Here is a 24,562-nt window from a genome sequence, read left to right as displayed (position 1 = left end):
TGGAGCGGCTGGGCTTGTATACTCTGGAATTTAGAAGGATGAGAGGGAATCTTATTGAAACATAGGATTATTAAGGGTTTGGACACGCTAGAGGCAGGAAACATGTTCCCGATGTTGGGGGAGTCCAGAACCAGGGGCCACAGTTCAAGAATAAGGGGTAAGCCATTTAGAACGGAGATGAGGAAACACTTTTTCACACTGAGAGTTGTGAGTGTGGAATTCTCTGCCTCTGAGGGCAGTGGAGGCCAGTTCTCTGGATACTTTAAAGAGAGAGCTAGATAGGGCTCTTAAAGAAAGTCAGGGGATATGGGGAGAAGGCAGGAACGGGGTACTGATTGGAGATGATTAGCCATGATCACATTGAATGGCGGTGCTGGCTCGAAGGGTCTAATGGCCTACTCCTGCACCTATTGTATATTGTCTAAATCCATTAAACATGGATATGCAGAGAATAGAGGGATATGGATCATGTGTAGGCAGAGGAGACATAGAGTCATGGAGATTGCCAGTATCATGTCATCATGTTTGGCACACACATTGTGGGCCGAAGGGCCTGTTCATGTGCTGCACTGTTCCATGTAATATTCTCCTATGCATTTAACACTATTGACCACAACATTACTCAGCATTTAACTAATAAAATAGCTTCAAATTTAATATTGAGAGATCACTGTCTGTTGATCCTTTTTCAATTCAGTCATTCCCGTTTCTCTGCTATTGGTAATGATCGAAATGCCTGCCAGGTCAAAGTTTAACAAGTGGGTAATTGTTTCATGAAGGTTCAGGTTAAGGTTAATTATTGTCATGTGTACTGAGGTACAGTGAAAAGCTTTGTATTGCATACAATGCAAACAGATCAGATACGCAATGCATAAATACAATCAAATCAAAAATAGGTAGAGCAAAGGGTAAGATACAGAGTGCAGAATATAGTTCTCAGCATTGTAGCGCATCAGTTCCAGAGACAATGTCCAATGTCCGCAATGGCTTAGAGTTGAATTGGACAGACCGTTCAGAAGCCTGATAACAGCGGGGAAGAAGCTGTTCCTGTGTTTGGTGGCGGAGGAGAATGGTGGTGTGTGAAGTAGGAGAATGTTGGCTTCATGTCCATGTGTTGGTATTGGGACAGTGACGTTTTTCTTATTTCGAGCACATTCAGAGATAAACTTGCCATATACTGTTTCTGCCAATAATTGAATATTAAATCTGACATTGTTTTTAAATTAAGAAAATGAAAGGATCTGATGATACCAGATAGATAATGTTCCTTGGTACCTTGGTAAATGGCCAAATACGTTAACGTGTTAGCCGTTCCATCAATGAGCCGGTTGAATTTGGCTCCCCTTTGCCTGACCCCATCTCATTCAATTCTGCAATCATTAATAGTAATGAACATAGACATGTGATCTTACTTCAGGGCACCCTGTACATCGCACGGTGCTACACCGGAGAGCGTACGTCAGTTTATCCTGTTTGACTGTACATTGACACTCAGTGCAGTCATCAACCTTCAGAGATTCCCCCACCTAGAAAAAAAACAAATAACTTTGTTCACCGACAATATTTAATACGAAACAGTCAAGCAGAGGTGCAAGCAATACTAGGTAACTAACCAACAAACACCCCCCTCCCCCCTAACCTCCCCCCCTTCCCTCTCATCCCTGTGTCCACCTAGATACAGGTAAGGGGGTTGTTTGGTTGGTACATGGGTGGACAAAGGCTAGAGATGAAAAGACAGAAGGCTGTGAGATACGTATGTGCCCCACCTGGATGCATGCGAAGTTCCGTGCAGTGTATGCCGTGAAGATTTACTGGGTGGAAAGTTAGCTATAAATGATATTTAAACTTGCAGCAGTATACACTAGGGGCAGCAGTGTTGCAGCGGGCAGAGCCGCTGCCTCATAAAGGGTTCAATCCTGACCTCGGGTATTGTCTGTGTGTGGAGTTTCCACGTTCTCCCTGTGACCCCGTGGGTTTTCTCTGGGTGCTCAGGTTCCGTCCCACATCCCAAAGACGTGCAGGTTTGTAGGTTAATTGGCCCTCTGTAAATTGACACTAGTGTGTAGGGAGTGGATGAGAAGATGGGATAGCATAGAACCAGTGTGTACAGGTGAGTGATGGCTGGTGTGAACTCAGCGGAGTGAGGACCTGTTTCCCTGCTGTACCTCTAAAACTAAATCTCAACAATCATGATCTCCTCTGGACCATGCCTGTGTTAGCACAAGGGACTTTGGCATCTGTTCTATTATGGTCACCTGGTATTATGTTTAAACTCTATTGTTTTATTAATTATTATATATTTATCTGTGTGCTATTATAGGCCTGTTAAGCTGCAGGAAGTAAGAATGTTATTGTTTTGTTGACAATGATACACTCTTTACTCATGATTCATGCCGTCTGATTTACCTCTTCACTCATCTTTCTCTGTTGAGACTCATACTTAAACCCCTTTATTTTTAGTTTAGATTTGGTTATAGATACAATGTGGAAACATGCCCTTCGGCCCACTGTGTCCGAGCTAGCAAGCAATCACCCATACACCAGTTCTATCTATACTACACTTTAGGGGCACTTTACAGATTTACAATGAACCCATAATCCTGCACGTTGGAGGAAACCGGAGCACCCGGAGAAAACCACGTGGTCACGGTGAAAACATATAAACTCTGTACCGATAGCACCCATAGTCTGCATCGAGCCTGGGTCCCTGGCACTGTAGGTCAGCAACTCTACCGCTGCACCACATAAGTTTTCTTTCAGAAGCAGAACAATTATTGTATTGTGTACAACAGCACAACGTTAAATAAAATGATCGAACAAGCCATTTGCTTACCCCAATGACGGATCCATTTAGCAAGCAAACATTTCCTGGAACTGGAGAATAAAAATTGATCAATAGTATTGATTCACATATCCGTGTGATATCCATATCATCCCAAAATTTAAACTGTGACTTTTATGCACAGACCAATTTAAACATTCATAATTAACACTATAATATCCTGGATGGGGGAGTCTTGATTTGCAATTAATCCTTTTCATTATTTTGTGTTTCTAATTTTGACACTATAATTATAAGACAGGGTAGGGAACCATTCAAGGGGGGGAGGGGGAGGTGCAGTTTTCAATTGCTGCAACATAACCTTGTATAGGTCTGAGAGCTTCATTATAGACACAAAGTGCTGGAGTAACTCAGCGGGTCAGGCAACATCTCTGGAGAACTTGGATAGGCGATGTTTTGGGTCAGGACCCTTTACGAGTCTGAACAGCATTAAAAAAAACATTTGGACATGTACATGGATAGGAAATGTTTAGAAGGATATGGGCCAAGCAGGAGCAGGTGGGACTAGTTTAGATGGGGCATCTTGGTCGGTGTGGGCAAGTAGGGCCGAAGGGCCTGTTTTATGCTGTATGTCACCTGTCCATGTTCTCAGAAAATGCTGCCTGACCCACTGAGTACTCCAGCATGTTGTGCCTTTTTTTTTTTTTAATATACCAGCATCTGCAGTTCCTTGTGTCTACATCTAGCTTCATTATAGAGGGTGGAGTTGGATTTACGGGAGGTGGCCTTGGAGGGGAAGATTCTCTTCAAATTGCAGAGCATCTTGGACAGTAAAGCTCACCCCCTCCATGACACACTGGTCAACCTGCGGAGTACCTTCAGCAGTCGACTGGTTCCACCAAGATGCAATACGGAATGCCACAGGAGATCCTTCTTACCTGTGGTTATCAAACTATACAACTCCTCCCCCTTCTGTCATGGGGTAGACTAACTCCCCTCCCCACCCTCTCCCTCCCCAAATCTATGCACATTTCCAATTCTTTCCACTTGTCACTTTAATTTCATGTTTCATGTACTTGTGTTGTATTTTACGACTGTTGGCAGATCAATTTCCCTCCTGGGATAAATATAGTTCTACTGTAGCATCGAGAACAAACTGGGTCATCACAAGGATGAGACATCCAGGCTTTAAGAAATTGTTCTGGTGGTTTGTTTCCCTGTCAGAGTGTGATAACCGGACCTGTGTGTTTCATCATCAGTGCATACGTCTGAGGCAGGCAGCTGCCAAACATGTCATCTGCCGAGGCTCACAAAGTGCATCCCTGTGCTGAAGGATTCTCTCCAAAAAAGTTTGGGGAAAACAGAGGCGGGAAGAGGAAGAGCGGGTTGAGGTGATGAACGTTGCTGGAGTCTTCCTGGAAGCCTCTTCAGGAACTGTGGTGTATGGCCACTGAGGGATGCTATGCTGGGGTCAATGAGAATGATCCCAGGGATGACCAGGTTAACTTATGATAAGCGTTTGACGGCACTGGGCATCTGCTCGCTGCAGTTTAGAAGGATGAGTGGAGGCATAATTGCAACATACCAAATAGTGAAGGGCTTGGATAGAGTGGATGTGGAGAGGATGTTTCCACTAGTGGGGAGAGTCAAGGACCAGAGGGCAGAGCCCCAGATCAAGGGACGTACATTTAGAATGGAGATGAGGAGGAATTTATTTATCCAGAGGGTGGTGAATCTGTGGAATTCATTGCCTCAGACTACCATGGAGACCGTCATTAGGGATTTTTAAAGCGGAGATTGACAGATTCTTGATTAGTAAGGGTGTCAAAGGTTACAGGGAGAAGGCAGGAGAATGTGTTAGCGAGGGAATGTTAGATCAACCATGATATAAAGTGGAGCAGCCTCGCTGGGCCGAATGGCCTAGTTCTACTCCTTTGACTTATGGGCATAAGATCATAGCATTTACAAAACTGAAGCATCAGTGGAAAGGAACCCAAATCTGAACTAATTACAAACTCCAACTAAACTCTCAACTGTGAACTGCCTTGATTACACTTTGGGCTTTGTTTTCACTTCTGCATTGTATTTGTTTGTGTTTTAATTTATTGAACATATAAGAATACAGCACAGAAACATGCCCTTCAGCCCACAATGTTTGTGCTGATCCTGATACCAAGTTAAACTGATCTCTTCCGCCTGTATATGGGATGTGGGAGGAAACCTGAGCACCCAGAGGAAACCCACATGGTCACAGGGAGAAAGTACCAACTCCATCCAGACAGAACCCATAGTCAGGATCGAACCTGGGTCTCTGGCGCTGTGAGGCAGCAACTCTACCGCTGCACCACTGTTCTACCCGCTGGACATGGAGGGTCACCCGTGTCTAGTTTTGATCATGAAGGTTGTGTGTCATAAAAGTCTAGAAGGAATGTTGTAAGACTCACCACACTGGCACAGCGGGCAGCAGTTGAGGAAGCGTTCACAATGCAGCTCATAGCCAAGAGGACACTTTGGCACGTCAATGTGTGAGCACGACTTATTCCTTTCATGTAAAACCACCTCGCCGTTGACTTCCAAGCACTCCTGCATGATGCAGGGGTTTGTTGAGGATGTCCACTGATCGCCAGCCTGCAGGACAACAACAAGACTTTAACCTTCACTGACATAAGGTGCAAGTGCTGACAGAGTGCAACGCAGTGGCGCAGCGGGTGGAGCCGCTGCCTCACAGTGCCAGAGACACGGGTTCAATCCTGACCTCGAGTGCATGGCTGTACAGAGTTTGTACATTCTCTCTGTGGGTTTTCTCCGGGTGCTCCGGCTTCCACCCACACTCCAAACACGCGCGAGTGTGTAGTTTAATTGGCTTCTGCAAATTGTTCCCAGTGCGTAGGATGGAACTTGTGTGAGCGAGTGATCTCTGGTCAGCGTGGACTTGGTGTTTCCTTGCTGTATCTCTAAAACTAAAACTAAACTAAAAGATGTTCCCTGAATACTTTTAACGGATATTTATTTCATACCAACATAAGCAAAGTCAAATTATGACCAAAATAATCTATTCCAAAATAGTAGGTAGATAAAAATGCTGGAGAAACTCAGCAGGTGAGGCAGCATCTATGGAGAGAAGGAATAGCCGACATTTTGGGTCGAAACCCTTCTTCAGACTGATGTTGAAGAAGGGTCTCGACCCGAAACGTCGCCTATTCCTTCTCTCCATAGATGCAGCCTTTCCAGCATTTTTGTCTACCTTCGATTTTTCCAGCATTTGCAGTTCTTTCTTAAACAATAACCCAAAATAGTGATTTGTTTGGAATTTGCCTCCTCAGACAAGATTGTAAAGGGATAACTTAATGCAGTGTTCTTTTTGTAGACTATAAGGTGTCAGTATGCATCATTAATAAACATACGTTTAACCTTTCTGAAAAATAAAATAAGAATGTGCACATTTTTAGAGGTGCCGGCATGCTGTAACGTCACAATCAAAACACTGCTGAAATGTCTGAACAGAAGTTATCTCAACACAGAAGATGGAGATGCAGGCGTGCAGGCATGTCTAGGTGTCTCAACATGTTGTAGAACATGTTCTACGCACCGTGTAACATACAAGTAACATATAAGTAACGACCTCATGCACTCACTAGATGGATAATGTTGACCGGATCTCCATCACCTCTCTGAGAGACACGTTCTTCACACACTGCCTTTTTGCATCTTCCACAGCAAGCATCTTTGTCTTCCCTGTAGCTGAATCCCTGTGGATGAGAAGTTCATAAGCTTATTAAGTCATAGGGATAGAATTAGGCCATACGGCCGGTTGAGTCTATTCCGCCATTCAATCACGGCTGATCTATCTCTCCCTCTCAACCCCATTCTCCTGCCTTCTCCCCATAACCTTTGACACCCTTACTAATCACGAACCTGTCAATCTCCGCTTTAAAAATACCCAATGACTTGGGCTCCACCGCCGTCCGTGGTAATGAGTTCCACAGATTCACCACCCTCTGGCTAAAGAAATTCCCCCTCACCTCCTTTCTAAAGGTACGTCCTTTTATTCTGAGTTATCAACATTAGGATCATTCCGAGATCTTCCTCGGCCTGCAATAACCATGGGTCACATGACTGGCATTAAAACATAGAACACAGAATGTAGAACACTACAGCACAGGAACAGGTTCTTCAGCTCATGATGTCCATGCAGCACAGCATGTCATGTTGAAGTAATCCCCCCTGCCTACACGTGATCCACATTCCCCCATTACCTGTACATCCATGTGCCTATCCAAAAACCTCAAGCACCGCAATCCCAGCCGCACGTTCCACGCACCCACTACCTTCTGTGTATAAAAACTCGCACTACCCATCTTCTTTAAACTTTCCCCCTCTTACCTTAAAGCTGTGCCCTCTAATCTTTGACATTTACACCCTGAGAAAAAAGTCTTACTGTTTAACCTATCTACGCCTCTTATCATTTTATATGGTCTCCCCTCAACCTCTGACGTTCCAGATAAAGTAATCCAAGTATGTCCAATTTTTCCTATGGGGTTGAACTCTATAAACTAGTGATCGGTCAGATCAATCTAATCTATTGACTCTAATCTATAGATTCTAATCTAATCTAATCTAATCTACTGATTTTTTTTCAACATTTGCTTTTGATGAAAGAGAAGGATTGAGATTACTTGAGTTTGGGCAGAGAGATTACCAAACAAATGATGTATCTACTTGATCATTTTAACTGGCATTGTGTTAATATATATAGAGTTTCCAACCAAAGAAATCTTGTATTCATGATTGGATTCATGATCTGTCTGGAGGTCCTGATCATTCTCATTAAATCACTCCGAGACCCAAATAAAATTCCTATCATTTCTCAGTTATTCATTTGGAGGAAGTTTCTGGCAGTCACAACGGAATGGCAGCTCTGTTGCAGCAGTGGCAAACTACAGTGAAGGAAGGGGCTGTGAGAGATGATGGTGGGATAGGGTTAGGTGTCGGCACCTGCATGGAACCTGACATATTTTGAAACCAGTGGAAGTACAAATCTTATCCATGTTGTCGAGGTGCTGCCTGACCCGCTGAATTACTCTAGCAACTTGTGGCCAATTTTTGGTAAACCACCATCTGCAGTTCCTTGTTTCTAAATTTGAGGAAGGACATTCTTGCTATTGAGGGAGTGCAGCGTAGGTTCACAAGGTTAATTCCCGGAATGGCGGGACTGTCATATGCTGAGAGAATGGAGCGGCTGGGCTTGAACACTCTGGAATTTAGAAGGATGAGAGGATATCTTATTGAAACATATAGGATTATTAAGGGATTGGACACGTGAGAGGCAGGAAACATGTTCCCGATGTTGGGGGAGTCCAGAACCAGGGGCCACAGTTTAAGAATAAGGTGTAAGCCATTTAGAACGGAGATGAGGAAACAATTTTTCACACAGAGAGTTGTGAGTCTGTGGAATTCTCTGCCTCAGAGGGCAGTGGAGGCCGGTTCTCTGGATACTTTCAAGAGAGAGCTACATAGGGCTCTTAAAGAGAGCTGAGTCAGGGGATATGGGGAGAAGGCAGGAACGGGGTACTGATTGTGGATGATCAGCCATGATCACATTGAATGATGGTGCTGGCTTGATGGGCCGATTGGCCTACTCCTGCACCTATTGTCTATTGTCTATTGCCTTTCTTCAGATTGCCACTGTTTTAGGTCAGGATCCTTCTTCAAAGGTTCAAAGGTCAGTATATTGTCACGTGTACCAATTAAGGTACAGTGAAACTCGTATTACCATACAGCCATACTAACAAAAAGCTACAAAACACACAACTACATAAAAGTTAACATAAACATCCACCACAGCAGGTTCCCCACATTCCTCACTGCGATGGAAGGCAATAAAGTCCAATCTTCTTCTCTCTTTATTCTCCCGAGATCGGGGTAGTAGAACCATCCGCAGTCGTGGCAATTGATCCATCCGCAGCCGGCGATCGAAGCTCCCATGGTTGGACCTCCCAAAGTCGGTCTCCAGCAGAGACCGCCAGCTCTTATATGTTAGGTCGCAATGCGGACAGAGATACGATATGGATAAAATTTGCATCTCCGTCAAGGTGAGAGATTCAAAAAAAAGTTTCCCCCCCCCCCACATAAAACAAACTAAAGAACACAAAAACATACATTTAACACATACAAAAAAATCAACAAAGAAGGAAGGCACAGACAGACCGTTGGCGAGGCAGACATTGCTGGCACCACCCAGTGGATCAGAATGGGAGTCCAAGAAAAGGTCCCGACCTGAAACGTCACCTGTTCACAGATGCTGACTGACCCGCTGAATTCCTACAAGACTTTGTCCATTCGACATTGTATCAATTGAGTCCAGACACGAGATTTGAGTTTTTTTAATTTAAGAAAGCAGATATATTCTTACTTACAAGTGGACAATTCTTGTTGCAGGCTTTGGCCGCACACTGCACGGCGTGAAGCCCCGTGATGCTGTCCCTCCTGTTCGTGCACGAGCATTCGTTGCAAGATTCCTCCCAGCTCCTCCCGACCAAGTAGACCACATCATTGTACACACAAACCTGTTTGTGAGAAGCATCCAATCAACACCTTAGTGTACCTCATTACATACGACGTGTGAATACCATAACCCGGCTCACAGTAACAGACCCACAGGCTAACGCACTAGCATGGAGTCAGGTCACGTTGATTTAATCTCATTTGAAAGTTGGCAATGGAGAGTCACCGAGAGAAATGTACTGGAGTACCAGGGCAGAGATTAAACCCACACTCTTCTGACTCACAGCTGACGCATATAGAACATCCCCTTTGGGATCACAGAAGGATCTCGACCCGAAATGTCACCTATTCCTTTTCTCCACAGATGCTGTCTGACCGGCTGAGTTACTCCAGCATTTTGTGCCTATCCCCTTAGAGACCTACCCTTTAACTTATACATTACTACAGCAATGTACAGTTGCACTATAATGGTACTATAACATGCAGTAACTATTACCTCTCTACATTAATGTATCTCACAGTAATTTAGACATTATTACTAGCCTGATGGTAATGCTCAGTAATCTCTTGTCTGAGTCAAATCTTCTCACAGTCACATTTCCCGCTCACACCATTCCCCCTCTCACTCAAAAAAACCCTCTCACTCAAAGACGCCTTTTGCTCAAAAGCCCCTCACACTCAAGAACCCCTCCCACTCAAAACCCCTCACACCATTCCCCCTCACACTCAAATACCGTTCACTCAAATACCCCATACACCATTCCCCCTCACACTCAAAAATCCCTCACACTAAAAAAAAACCCCTCACACTCTTGCCCAGAGTAGGGGAATCGAGAACCAGAGGACATAGGTTTATGGTGAGGGGGGAAAGGTTTAATAGGAATCTGATGGTCCATTTTTTCACGGGAGTATGGAACGAGTTGCCAGAGGAGGTAGTTGAGGGAATGTTTTAAGGAACAATTAGACAGGTACATGGGTAGGTACATAGAGTCTTGACCCAAACGTCACCCATTCCTTTTCTCCAGAGATGCTGCCTGTCCCGTTGAGTTGATCTGGCATTTTGTGTCTATCGTCGGCACATGGGTAAGACAGGTTTAGAGGGCTCTGGGCCAAACACAGGCAGGTGGGTCTAGATGGGGCATGTTGGCCGGTGTGGGCAAATTGGGCTGAAGCATCAGTTTCCTCATTGTATGACTGCAGTGACGCAGTTGATGGCAGCCACGGGGTTGAAGACTGCACACACACACCATCATTTACCTTGTTAGGCTCGCAGTGTGACGAAGTACAGTTGCAGTCATTTATCACCGACTTGAGTGAATATCCAGCGGGGCAGGTCACTATTTCATTATTGCAACTGCAGACACATTCATATCTGTCGCAACATGTTGTTGCAATTGTCTTCAGTACACGATGCTGTGGACATCTCAAGGGTCGTCCCTTACACATGTTCCTATTGCAGACTAAAAACGACAGAACATCTAGATTAAACTGGATTTGACCAATGGTCCCTACTCCTTCACTATGACCCTTTGGTCCTTGTAATTCAGCCACTTGTACAGCCGATAGTATTATTTGTGGTGGGATTTACAGTGCCTTAGCTTTGACCAACACTGCCCAAGGTCTAAAGTTGGCATAGAGAATCTCGCTGCCAATGAGAAGATTAAAATTATTTGGAGACACAAGGAACTGCAGATGCTGGAATCGAGCAAAAAAAAACACAAAGTGTTGGAGGAACTCAGTTGCCCAGGGACTGTTCTACAGATTGGCATAGTTTAAGGTCAGGACCCTTCTTCAGAATGGGAGTCTGAGAAAATGGCCCAATCTGAAACATCACCTGTACTCAGATGCTGACTGACATGCTGAGTTCCTCCAGGATTTTGTGTTTTGCTCAAGATTCCAGCATCTGCACTTCTTTTTTGAGAACTGGGCTTATCTTGTCTTGTTTAAGGAATTAGTTTGCCTTTGTACAAGTTCAAGGGGTGATTTTCATCTGTTGCAAAACACACTTGGCAAATAAAGTACTATTCTGATTCTGATTCAGGCACAAAAATACAATCAAGATGGGGATCTTCAACTGATACCTGATATTGTGCATCATCCTTGTAAATGGCTGATCTCCTGGAAGTTTATTATGGGGCTGATTGCCTTTCCTACTGCCATTAAAGAACCTCACAAGAGGGAGGTGAGACTAGTGTAGGTGGGATATTTTGGTTGGCATTGCCTCCATCTATACCTCAAGCTGCCTCAGCAAGGCCTCCAGCATAATCAAGGATGAGTCTCACCCCGGCCACTCCCTTTTCTCCCCTCTCCCATCAGGCAAGAGGTACAGAAGTGTGAAAACGCACACCTCCAGATTCAAGGACTATTCTTCCCAGCTGTTATCAGGTAACTGAGCAATTCTCAAAAAGAGAGGGGTCCTGAGTTAACATCTACCTCATTGGAGACCCTCGGACTATCTTTAATCAGACAGTGCAAAGTGTAAAAACGTGTGTATACCCACCACAAGGGTCTGCATTGGGAGTATGTGATCAACAATTGCAATCTCTGGCCCTTTCTTTGACCTACACCATACACAATGCTGGCAGAGACCTCTACAATATATTTTCGGCTTTAAATGCACACCACATATTGCGCTGATTCAAGGAATTAAAACAAATTTAAAAGGCAAATATAATACATGACACTGAAATTTGAAATTGATAACTGTTCTGCTCTGTGCAGGAGAAATAAAGCAAAACCATTTGTAAAGATTCCTTTGTCTCATTTTTCCGGTCTAATTATAAATAAACACACAGAAAAATACACGGGAGATGTCTACACTGTCACTCTATGTTCCTCTAACCTCTATTAAAATGCATAAGCTGTTCACGAGCGAGCGATGGACTTTTCCGAGAACTCACCACATTCATAAATTGCCCTGCAACGGCCTGGGTTTTTCAGTGAGAGTGAGGTCCCATCTGCACAGTTTGGGATTGGCTGCATTTCACACGACTGGAAATCACAAACTATGGGAATGGAGAACATCCATCATTGGAGAATTGGCGCTCTGCTTCTAAACTTCATGTACAGTAGATATCCACATTGTATGTGGTGTTACACAAAAAGCAGCATTACTCCATCAGCAAAATATTCTGTTCATAAATTTACCTCACAGAACACAAATACAACAAATGATCACAGTTTGCATGCAAAATGAGTGATATCGTAGGTTTAAGGGGAAGGGGAAAAGGTTGAAAAGGAATCTGAGGGGTAGCTTTTTGACACCAAGGATGGTGGGTGTATGGAACAAGCTGCCAAAGGAGGTAGTTGAGGCAGGGACTATCCCAACATTTAAGAAACAGTTAGACAGGTACATGGATAGGAGAGGTTTGGAGGGATATGGACCAAATGCGGGCAGGTGGGACTACTATAACTGGAACATGTTGGCCGGTGTGGGCAAGTTGGGCCGAAGGACCTGTTTCCACACTGTATCACTCTATGACTCTCTCTATGACTCTATCAAAGTACAAACACACAGTCACAGAGTACCTTTAGCAAAATGTACATGGCAGGTTGTGAGTGTTAGATTTTCCTTCATTCTCCAAACATTGTTTAACATCATAATGTTATTATGACGTTTCTCTATGCCCTCAGAATATCTTCCTAAATTATCCATCCAATCTGTACCTCAAGCACCCATTAAGCAAAACAGCTTTTGTACTTAACCCGAAAATATTCTTTCACCTTTGCAATACGAAATGTAAAAAAGCACAAAGAAATATATCTTATTGCCGATCACTTAAGTCTTATTACTTAAATAGAACTTAAATAGTTTTCGTTTTCCTCAGAAACAGTAAAGCGTCAATCTATTCTGAACGCAATATTCAATATTCAGAAACAGCTGTACATACGGCATTCATACTGTGGACAACACTGGTCTGCGACACGCTTTAACATCGGACTCTCACAGACTTCGCACATAGGCACTGGAAAGAGGAACAGAAAAGACATTTCATCAGTTAAAGTCAACAATCATAAGAAGTTTCCATGGTTGGCAAATGATGTTTGAATTCTGTTGAATTAACATTCTGCATTATAATGTATTCACGCCATGATTTATAATTCTGTTATGTCCAGAGTTTGGATCTTATACAGGCAGATGAGAATATTTTAACTTGACATCATGTTTGGCATGGACATTGTGGGTCGAAGGGCTGTTTCTCTGCTATACTGTTCTATTTTCTACGTTCATTAAAATATTGACGGTAACTGCAAACAGAGTGAGGTTGTAGAAACAAGGAACTACAGAAGCTGGTTTACAAAACAGCTACACCTTTTAAATCAACAAGATTTAACCAAGAAGGCAAAGAAAGGGTTAATGCCACAGAAATGTGTTCATTGATTTTAACAGGGAGAGTCATTGTTGACGCTAGACACAAACTGCTGGGGTAACTCAAAGGGACAGGCAGCATCACTGGGGTCGAGACCCTTCTTCAGACTGAGAGACATTGCTGGCGCTGTGGGTTGTTGTTTACCTGTGATGGCAGGACAGGGCTGGTTGGTGCAGTTGATCTGATTGTTTCCCAAGCACATGCAGAGCTGGCAGGGGTCGCGATGTGGTATCCACGTATCCAGATACTACAACATAAAGCACATGGCAAATAAGTTAACAGCGGCCATTGCTCCACGAGAGAGGCTAGGAAGAGAACATCGATATTTGGGCAAGGATTAAATGTTTAGGTTATGGACAAGTTCCAATATTCATTTAATGAAGTCACTCCCATTATTCACAGCTCACTGGTGTTTAATTAAGTGCACTGGGTATTATTCCCCATGTCATCAGTCTGATGAAGGGTTCCAAAACGTCACCTAAGCATGTTATCCAGAGATGCTGCCTGACCCGCTGAGTTACTTTAGCACTTTGTGTCTATCTTTGGTATAAACCGGCACCACAGTTCCTTTTTATGATGATAATGATGATGATGATGATGATTATTCACCCTGCATGAAAACATGCAATTCATCATTTCCTTCCTGCTTATCGGTTTAACGACAAGTGCAATGCTATTGTACAGTATTGCCTTTTCTTCCTGTAACTTGAAATTCCTTGCATCAGTGCAATATGTGGCATGCATTTTAACCTGAGTAGATGTTGTGAGGTTCTCTGCTAGCCCTCTGCAAGGTGTTGATCAGAGAAAGACCCATAGGTTCCATTTGTTGACGACATGTTCCCAATGTAGACCTGTGCCCACCAAGAGAGAACATTGTGCATGAGCTGCTTTCAACCTCATCGCTGGAACCAGATGGGTCTGGAGCAAAAAGCGTGCTGGAGCAACTCAGTGGGTTAGGCAGCATCAGTCTTAAATGACCTCCCCTTTATTCTAAGACTGTGGCCCCTGGTTCTGGACTCGCCCAACATTGGGAACATTTTTCCTGCATCTAGCTTGTCCAGTGCAGGAAATACTGGACATAAGACAGTCCAGGTCGGGACCCCTCTATTTCTTTCTGTTGTTGCCCTCGTACCTGGTGATACACTTGCTGTTCATCCACGCACTGTGTGCACACATCCTCGGTGACACACTTCCTCCCCAGCAACAGTTTGCCTTCCGGGCAGAAACATCCTTCCATTGGAGGACCCAAACAATCTGTGGTGTTCCGTCTTCCAATGCTTTCACAGTGCTGGTTGCAGTTTACCCCACAAGCATCATATACAAAGGACTCCGGGCAGTGGGCAGCTGGAAGGGAAGGGAGAAATAAAAGGATCAGGCCAAAGGTAGATAAAACCAAAACATACTCCATGACTTGCAAGAAACTGGAGATGGCTTTGCCAGTGCAGGTGCCAAATCAGCTCCAATTTGCCAGGACTCGAGGGCTTGAGCAATAGGGAGAGGTTGGGCAGGCTAGGACTTTACAGCTTTCAGCGCAGGAAGCTGAGGGGTGATCTTATAGAGGTGGGTAAAATCATAATAGATTAGTTAAATGCTCAAAGTCTTTTGCCCAGAGTAGGGGAATCAAGAACCAGAGCACATAGATTTATGGTGAGAGGGGAAAGATTTAATTGGAATCTGAGGGCCAACTTTTTTTACACAAAGGGTGGTGGTATATGGAACGAACTGCTAGAGGCGGGAGTTGAGGCAGGTGCTATCACAATGTTTCAGAGACATTTAGACGGATACATGAATAGGATCGGTTTTGAGTAAGAATTTAATTGTTCTATCTGGGACAAACTGTACATATGACAATAAAACACTCTTGACTATGACTCAATGTACAGGTGTCTGTTTCGTGAGGTCTGTTTGGTCACTGACACATTCAAGGTTAAAGAAGAACATTTCAAAATGGAGGGAATTTAAGGGTAATGGGGGGGAATTCATGCTTGGAGTACGAGGATATAGGTGAGGCATTAATTAGGTACTCTGCATCTGTATTCACCAGGAGGAAGAACTTGAAGGGCAGTGAGATCAGGGTGAGAATACTGATATGCAAGGGCAGTTCAAGATCAAGAAGTGGTGTTTAAGAGGGTTTTAGATAGGCATGTAGATATGCAGGGATGAAGAGATATGGGTCATGTACAGGCAGAGGAGATTATTTTGACTTGGCATCATGTTCGGCACAGACGTGGGCTGAAGGGCCTGTTCCTGTGCTGTCCTTTTCTATGGTCTATACATGGGTTGGTCAATGAATTGTTCCTAGCATATAGGCGAGTTGTAGAATTGGGCTGGTCGATGAGAATGCGAGGAAAATATAAAATGGGATTAAGTTAGGGTCGGGGGTGAAAGTGAGCGATAGATGGTTGGTGTGGACTTGGTGGGATGAAGATCCTGTTTCTCTGCGACTCTGTGCTAGTCCCGTCATATCCCGAGTGAGGTCGCTGACAGAAAGGGATTCAATGCAAGATGAGATGACTTACGGCAGAGGCTGTCCGACCTCCATCTGACGCAGACCCCCAGGAGTTTGCACTTGAAACTGTACGCAGCGATGGAGTGGCACAGGTCATCGCTGTTGCAAGCCTTCTTCTGGCAAATACTGAGGTATGGGTGTGGGGCAACAACCTTGTGACAGGCCTCAAACAGGGAGGAGAGCAGAACGTAGCACTGATCTTCGGTCGACACACATTCATGGGCCACCGGCACTTCTTCGGTACATTGCATGGAGAACGGATCCGTCAGAGTCCAGTCATTTACAAACGAGAGTCTGCTTTCAGTAACAGAACCGTTCTGAAGTTTAAAATCATTCAACTGATTGTTGTCGCAGGCTCCTGGAAACCGAGGAAAAAGCAGAGTCGATATTGGTTTATTATTGTCACCTGTGCCGAGCTACAGTGAAAAGCTTTTGTTTACGTGCTAACCAATTAAATCAGATCACACAAGCCACGGAGGAAGGAACTGCAGATGCCGGTTCAAACCAATGATAGACACAAAAAGCTGGAGTAACTCAGTGTGTCAGACAGCATCTCCGGAGAAACTGACATTTCAGTTTGAGACCCTTCCTCGGACTGACCCAGTGGATAAGAGGGAATGAATGAGATGTGAATTGTCCCAAACCATGTGAACTACTTTCCCGAGGCAGGTGAAGTGTAGATGTAGTCGATTAAAATGTTACATGACAAGAATTTATAATTACAGGACATCCTTAACGCTGTATGTTCCAAGACGTAAAACTAGACGTGGCTAAGGCAAGAGGCCCCCCTAAATAAAATGAACTACTGGAGCAAATCACCAGGCAACATCAGGGTATTGCTGTTACTGTGTTATTCAGCAAATGCCTTTATAGGCTGTGGGCCGAGGAGTTTTTTCGTTCAGGTTTGTGACCCAACTCACGGAACTACCTGAATTTTTAACATATTGTGTAAAAATATTATATAAATCATCCCTGAAACTCGTCAAAACCAAAACCTGCACATTTTGTTTAAATATGAGAAAAACGTCCAATTTTCCGAGTAGTAATTGTCCAATCAATGCACGTTTGACATTAACCCGCTGAGTTACTCCAGCATTTCCAGTCCTAGTTTGATGTAGCAGTCCTAGAAAAGGAACACACTATGCAGACTTCTTTCAAACGTTGGAACCGGACTGCAATTGTTTTTACTTTAAACTCTGACCGCAGGTGAACAACAATCACAGCAGACGACTATCTGCCACTCGTCTTTCACCACTCACCGCAAAGTCCAGCCACATTGAAAAGAGACAACGCCGGAGAAACCCAAAGCCCGAAAAGGTTGCTCAGAGGACTGAAGATGAGAACTAATCCCAAACTGGGAATGCTTGCTACAAAGTTACTGGATCCAACGATATCCATATTCCCAATGGTTAATGGGGAATGGACTGGTTTCCCATTGACTGTAATCTGGGGAAAGGAACAGAGATTTGATTACAGCACAATACATGGAACAGACATATTGCAAAAGAAACATAGAAACATAGAAAATAGGTGCAGGAGTAGGCCATTTGGCCCTTCGAGCCTGCACCGCCATTCAATATGATCATGGCTGATCATCCAATTCAGTATCCTGTACCTGCCTTCTCTCCATACCCCCTGATACCTCTAGCCACAAGGGCCACATCTAACTCCCTCTTAAATATAGCCAATGAACTGGCTTCAACTACCTTCTGTGGCAGAGAATTCCAGCGATTCACCACTCTCTGTGTGAAAAATGATTTTCTCATCTCGGTCCTAAAAGATTTCCCCCTTATCCTTAAACTGTGACCCCTTGTTCTGGACCTCCCCAACATCGGGAACAATCTTCCTGCATCTAGCCTGTCCAACCCCTTAAGAATTTTGTAAGTTTCTATAAAATCCCCACTCAATCTTCTAAATTCTAGCGAGTACAAGCCGAGTCTATCCAGTCTTTCTTCATGTGAAAGTCCAGACATCCCAGGAATCAGTCTGGTGAACCTTCTCTGTACTCCCTCTATGGCAAGAATGTCCTTCCTCAGATTAGGAGACCAAAACTGTACGCAATACTCCAGGTGTGGTCTCACCAAGACCCTGTACAACTGCAGTAGAACCTCCCTGCTCCTATACTCAAATCCTTTTGCTATGAATGCTAGAAGTGTGGAGGACGGAACCGCAGACGCTGGTTAAATCGAAGATAGACACTAAATGCTGGAGTAACTCAGTGGGTTAGGCAGCATCTCTGAAGAGAAGGAATGGGTAATGTTTTGGTTCGAGAAGAAGGGTCTCGACCCGAAACGTCCAGAGATGCTGCCTGTCCTGCTGAGTTACTCAAGCATGATGTCAAGTACTACTGATCTACTCTTATCTGCCTGTACATGGTCCATATTGCTTTATTGCCTGCACTTCCATGTGCCTATCTAAAAGCCTCTTTAATGTCACTATCGTATCTGCCTCCACCACCACCTCTGGCAATGCATCTCACTCTCTGTGTAAAAAACTTGGGACAATTGAGCCATTTAAGAAGCAATTAGGTAGGTACATGGATAGGACAGCTTTAGAGCAAGGATTCCCAACCTGGGATAATTTTACCCCAGGGGTAAATTTCGTTTATCCAGGGGGTAAATTTGTTGATTCTGGGTTTGTACACATTTTTTCTCATTGACTGACTGTATTTGGTTCTGGTATGCCGGTATCTGTTCATCATTAGTTGTTCATAAATAAGTGGAATAACATTGTTATGTGCTATTAAAGTTGACAGGGGTAAACGGGACGAAAAAAGTCGGGAAACCCTGGTTTAGAGGGATATGGGCCAAACGCAGATGCGGAACTAGTGTGGATGGGGCATGTTGGTCGATGTGGGTAAGTCGGGCCGAAGGGCCTGTTTCCACGCTGCATGGCCCTATCACTCTGCGACTTCAGACTTGTTCAAACCTACTGTCATATTGTCATGCAACAATGTTGCCGTATGGTGCTGCTTGACTTCAATCGCCTTGATGCAGTTTGCTCTGGAGAACACGTGGCATAGGCCCTTGTGCATGATTATTTGTGTATCCTGGTCTTCAATTTGCAGCAACATAAAGGAGCACTTCCCAGTCAACGAGAACTCCAGCCCATCAAAAGTAGCAATCTCTGTTTGAGCAGAGACTGTACATAAACCTGACAGAACAAGAAAGCAAAACTTAGTTTTCATACGTCTTTATTAGATTCACCTTTCTCTCCCACACACCACCAACCTCTCAGCTTCATCTGTACCAAGATCCTGATTTAATGCTCTAAATCCTGGGTGTGAAGCAAGCATCCCTTATTTCTTCTTTACCACCTTATCTACCTGACCTGCCACCTTCAAGGTTCTTTGGATTTGTACATCAACGGCCATTTGTACCTCAATACTCCCCAGGACCTCACCATTAACAGTGTATATCATTCCATTATATTGATAAGAAGTTCCTTGGAATAACAAATATGATGACCAGATTACAGGGTGCTCAAGGACATATCATTAGCATAATCTAACCTGAAAGACTCTTCCTTATTCCCCCCCCCCCCCCCCCCCCCCATTATATCTTTAGGAGTTGGTGACCTTTGGTGGCACAGCAGTAGATTTGCTGCCTCTCAGGGCCAGAGACCCGGGTTCAATCCTGACTACGGGGTGCTGTCTGTTCAGAGTTTGTACGTTCTCCCAGTACATTTCTCTCAGTGCTCCGGTTTCCTCCCACATCCCAAACTCATGCAGGTATGTAGGTTAATTGGCTTCTGTAAATTGTCCCTAGTGTGTGGGATAGAACTAGTGTATGGGGTGATCGCTGGTTGGTGTGGACTCGGTGGGCCAAAAGGCCTGTTTCCACAGGACTAACGGGCGGCATGGTGGTCCAACAGTAGAGTTGCTGCCTTACAACATCAGGGACCCGGGTTCGATCGCCAACTACGAGATGCAGTCTGTACGGAGTTGTATGTTCTCCCCGTGACCTGTGTAAAATTTTGTCCGGGAGCTCCGGTTATCTCCCACATTCCAAAAGATACATGTTTTTAGATTAATTGGCTTCGGTCGAGATTGTAAATTGTCCCTCGTGCGTGTAGGATAGTGTTAGCGTGCGGGGATCGTTGATGGTCGTGGACTCGGTGGGTCGATGGGCCTGTTTCCACTCTGTATCTCTAAATTAAACTAAATTAAAGGTTTCAGATGTTGGATTTGCTCTGTATGTTGATTATTCTTTGCTTGATGAAGTTCCTGGCATCGGTCAAAATTTATACACTACAGATGTGGATCAAGGTGCCTCTACTCTTGATTTCAAACTCAATATTCCAAATTGATTTCAGTATTATCCCTCTGCGACATAGGATGTAACAGAGGTCATCGTAGCTTAGTACTTACAGGGACATGCCCATCGACAGCCGCATGTCTCCTCGATTTTGATGTTGGGCAGGTCGTTACTGCAGGTAGGTTTACGGAGTTTCTCGCAGTTTACTTTATGATTAATGGAAATAACCTCCCCGTTGTGTTTGCACATGAAGCTGTGACATTTATCCGGCAGCATCCACTTCTCCCCAGCCTGGAGAAATTCCAAATATCACGAAAAAATCATATTTCACTCAAGCCTCATATCAAACCAATGCAGAGGGTTAGAAATACTGCCATGATTTTAGGAAACAGGATCCAAAATATATATTTTTTTAAATGTTAATTGTCCATTAATCCAGAACATAAAACAGTACAGCACAAGAACAAGCCCTTCGGCCCACAATGTCTGTGCTGAACATAATGCCGTTAAACTACTCTCCTCAGGCTGCCTGGAATGCACATCCCTCCATCCCCCCTTGCACTTCAAAGCTGTGTCCTCTACTCTTTGATATTTGCACCCTGGGAAAAAGGTTCTGACTGTCTACCCCATCTATGCCTCCCATCATCTTAAATACTTCTATCAGGATACTTAAAAAAAAAACAATCTAAGTTTGTCCAAACTCTCTTTATAGCTAATACCCTCTAATCAAGACAGCTTTGAAGTAAATCTCCTCTGCACCCATTCCAAAGTTTCCACGTCCTTCCTGTAATGGGGTGACCAGAACTACACACAATACTCCAAATGCAGCTGAACTGTACTGCTGAGGAAGTCTGGAGATAGGGACCATTGCAGCAGCATTGAGCCAAGGTGTACCTGTCGTCGATTCCCTTTGTCATCGATGCATTCCTGGGGAGAAATCACTGCAAAAGAAAGAAAAGTGTAAGAAACACGGCATGCATTGCTGCCACAATCAACGCAGCACATCAAGTTTATTCTTCATTCATCAGTGCCATTTGGTAATATAGTGCTTTACATTCCATCCACCACTTCCCCCTTTACTGACACCCTTTTGTCTCCTTTTCACCTCCAGCCTTTGTCACTTTTACTCCACCCATCTGCAATCACACCCTCCCCTGTATTCACCAATCATTTGCCAGGCTTTGTCCCGGCCTCACCCCTCTTTTCCAGCTTTCTCCCCCCTACTCCATCAGTCTGAGGATTGAGCCCGACCCAAAACATCGTCTGTCCATTCTCTCCACAGATGCTGCCTGAACCGCTTAGTTCCTCCAGCACTTTGCGTTTTGCAACAGATTCCAGCCTCTGCAGTTCCCCAGTTCTCAAGTTTATTCTCTACTTGTCGCACCCTAGCACTGTTCATGAGAAATCAAAATTAAAAACTCGTCAGACTCACCCGTGCAGACTTTTTCTATGAATTCATTGCTGTGTTCCAACATCATAGGCAGTACTTCCGCGTCACGCAGCTCAACAACATTTTCTGGGTTGGGCCCAGCTAAGCTTAGAAGTTCTTGCTTATCATATTCCCGACCCATGCCTATCGGGATCACCGTAACACCTGGGGTGGAAAGAAGTTACTTTAACATTGGATCTTTCATGACTTTTGGGACTTCCTAAAGAAGCAAAGTATTGCTGATAATACCAATGCAAATTTAATAAGTAAATTGTGTTTTTTTCACTCAGAGGCTAGTGGTTACATGGAACAAGCTGCCAGAGGAGGTAGTTGTGCCAGGTGCAGTAACAGCATTTAAAAGTCATTTGGACAGGTACATGGAAAGGACATGTTTAGAGTGGTGTGGGCCAAATGTAGGAAATGTGGCAAGCTTAAGTGGGGCATCTTGGTCGGCTTGGAAATGTGTGCCAAAGACCTTGTTTTCATGCTGTACGACACTATGAATCTATGACTCTAAATTATTTTGTTATTACACTAAGACTGCTGCAGCTTACTGGCCAGTGTTTAATGAAATCCTCTTGCAGTATTCCGTGTGACAATTGTTTCATTAAAAACATTGTCAAATAAACAAAATTGTTCTAATTTTGGATTAAAAATCAGTTTTATTATTTGTTAAGTGCAAATTAATATCAAAAAATCATTCCGTGTGATTGAAGGAAATAATGGTATGTTTGCTTTATGATTGTGTTAAATGACAAACAAAGATTTTATGAAAGCAAATATTTGTGATTTCTGATGCTACAGATAGTTTACCAGTGAAGCAAAGTTAAGAGAAAAACAAAGTTGATGGAGGTTGAGGGGACACTGGATAGGAGTATGAAAAATGATGTGAGGTCTAGATAGGGTAGACAGTCAGAACCTTCTTCCCAGGTCAAAGACTAGAGGGTATAGCTTTAAGGAGTGAGGGGCAAAGTTCAAAGGAGATGTACGAGGCATGTATTTTACACAAAGGGTGGTGGGTGCCTGGAACATGTTACCTGGGGTGGTGGTGGAGGCAGATGGCATTTGAGGCTTTTAGATATGCACATGGATATGCAGGGAATGGAGGGATATGGATCACATGCCGGCAGAGGAGATTAGTTTAACTTGGCATGGGAACAGGCCCTTCAGGTGGGGGAGGTAGGGAGTGGGGAATAGAGGGAGAGGAGGGCAGTGGGGGAGATGAGGAGGGATAGTGGGGGGGGATAGGGGGAGGTGAGGAGTGGGGAATAGAGGGATAGGAGGGGAGTAGGGAGGGGAAAGGAGTTATGGAGGGAGGGAGGGGGTGACTGAGGGAAGGGGAAGAGAGGGAGAGAGAGTTGAGGGAGGAATTGGGGGGAGGGGAGGAGGAGAGGGGAAAGAAGAGGGAGGGTGAAGAGGAAGGGGAAAGAGTGCCAGAGATGAGGGGAAATGAGGTGCACCTGTGCCGTTGGGGGCTATGGGTGGGTGGTCGAATATTGCGTTAGGGGACCAAGCCTCCTGTGTGACAGGGACCCAACAGGTCCCACTTAGTCTAATCTTGCACTAAATGTTAGTCAGGTTATTCCCTTTATCATGCGTCTGTACACTGTGGACAGTTCGATTGTAATCATGCATTGCCATTCCGTTTACTGGTTAGCACGCAACAAAAGCTTTTCACTGTACCTAGAATAATGAAAGGCATAGATAGAGTGGATGTGGGAAGGATGTTTCCACTGGTGGGAGAGTCTAGGACCAGAGGTCATAGCCTCAGAATTAATGGGCGCTCTTTTAGAAAGGAGGTGAGGAGGAACTTCTTTAGTTAGAGGGTAGTTAATCTGTGGAACTCATTGCCACGGAGGGCTGTGGAGGCCAAGTTGGTGGATATTTTTGAGGCAGAGATAGACAAGTTCTTGATTGGAACTGGTGTCAAGGGTTATGGGGAGAAGGCAGGAAAATGGGATGAGGAGGCTGAGATCAGCCATGATTGAATGGCGGAGTTGACTCAATGGGCCGAACGGCCTAATTCTACTCCGATAACTTGTGAACTTGTGAACCTCGGTACACGTGACAATAAACTAATAACTAATGATTACATCCAGTGGAGGGACAGCTGGGGCCTTAGTGTAACTGAGAAGCAGCACCCCTCAATGCTGCCTGCCTGAAGCATGGTCTGGCTTCAGTGCGATGAATTAGTGTGACGTACCTGAGATGATGGCTTCCCTCGATGCCTGGACAACATCATCCACGGACCTGCCGGTGACTATCACCACGGCGACCTTTGGTACTCCAACCCTTGCTCCATTTGTCTCAGTTATGCCATTCTGCACTGCAAAGGTGAGTGCCGTTCCTACAGAACATCACAAATACATCATCAGGACCCACTCTCCCATTGCCAAGCACAAATTTCAAGACACGTCAAATACAAAAATCCTGTCCAAAAAATTCAAGGAATTAAGCTGGAAAGAGTGCAGGGAAGATTCGCAAGGATTTAAGTGTTTAAGAAGGAACTGCAGATGCTGGAAAATCGAAGGTTGCAAGGATTCGCAAGGATGTTGCCAGGACTCGAAGACAGAGCTATAGGGAGAGGTTGGGCAGGCTAGGACTTTATTTCTTGGAGCGCAGGAGTCAGAGGGGTGGTCTTAGTAAGGGGGAATAGATAAGGTAAATGCACAGTCTTTCACTGAGAGTAAGGGAGACAAAGCAGCAGAAGGC

At 44.4% G+C, this 24,562-nt stretch overlaps 1 protein-coding gene across 3 annotated transcripts in view; it reads right to left on the bottom strand.

Moving 5' to 3' along the window:
- The window catches only part of vwf (von Willebrand factor), an 82,645-nt gene that overhangs the window by 15,427 nt on the left and 42,656 nt on the right, over positions 1-24,562 (bottom strand). For all 3 annotated transcript variants that reach the window (XM_033039593.1, XM_033039591.1, XM_033039592.1), the window contains 17 exons: positions 24,054-24,197; positions 21,854-22,015; positions 21,316-21,362; positions 20,535-20,712; positions 19,098-19,318; positions 17,425-17,611; positions 16,176-16,523; positions 14,789-15,000; positions 13,801-13,903; positions 13,177-13,251; positions 12,187-12,291; positions 10,544-10,746; positions 9,199-9,348; positions 6,418-6,531; positions 5,227-5,410; positions 2,834-2,874; positions 1,413-1,526 (listed from right to left, as the gene is read on the bottom strand). In XM_033039593.1, the coding sequence (XP_032895484.1) occupies positions 1,413-1,526; positions 2,834-2,874; positions 5,227-5,410; positions 6,418-6,531; positions 9,199-9,348; positions 10,544-10,746; positions 12,187-12,291; positions 13,177-13,251; positions 13,801-13,903; positions 14,789-15,000; positions 16,176-16,523; positions 17,425-17,611; positions 19,098-19,318; positions 20,535-20,712; positions 21,316-21,362; positions 21,854-22,015; positions 24,054-24,197 (2,588 nt within the window). The remainder of the gene's footprint in view (positions 1-1,412; positions 1,527-2,833; positions 2,875-5,226; positions 5,411-6,417; positions 6,532-9,198; positions 9,349-10,543; positions 10,747-12,186; positions 12,292-13,176; positions 13,252-13,800; positions 13,904-14,788; positions 15,001-16,175; positions 16,524-17,424; positions 17,612-19,097; positions 19,319-20,534; positions 20,713-21,315; positions 21,363-21,853; positions 22,016-24,053; positions 24,198-24,562) is intronic.

This window comes from Amblyraja radiata, chromosome 21 (assembly GCF_010909765.2).
Source record: "Amblyraja radiata isolate CabotCenter1 chromosome 21, sAmbRad1.1.pri, whole genome shotgun sequence".
NCBI classification, from domain to species: Eukaryota; Metazoa; Chordata; class Chondrichthyes; order Rajiformes; family Rajidae; genus Amblyraja; species Amblyraja radiata.
Note: the sequence above shows the minus strand (reverse complement) of the source record. Positions and strands in the feature narration are given on the sequence as shown.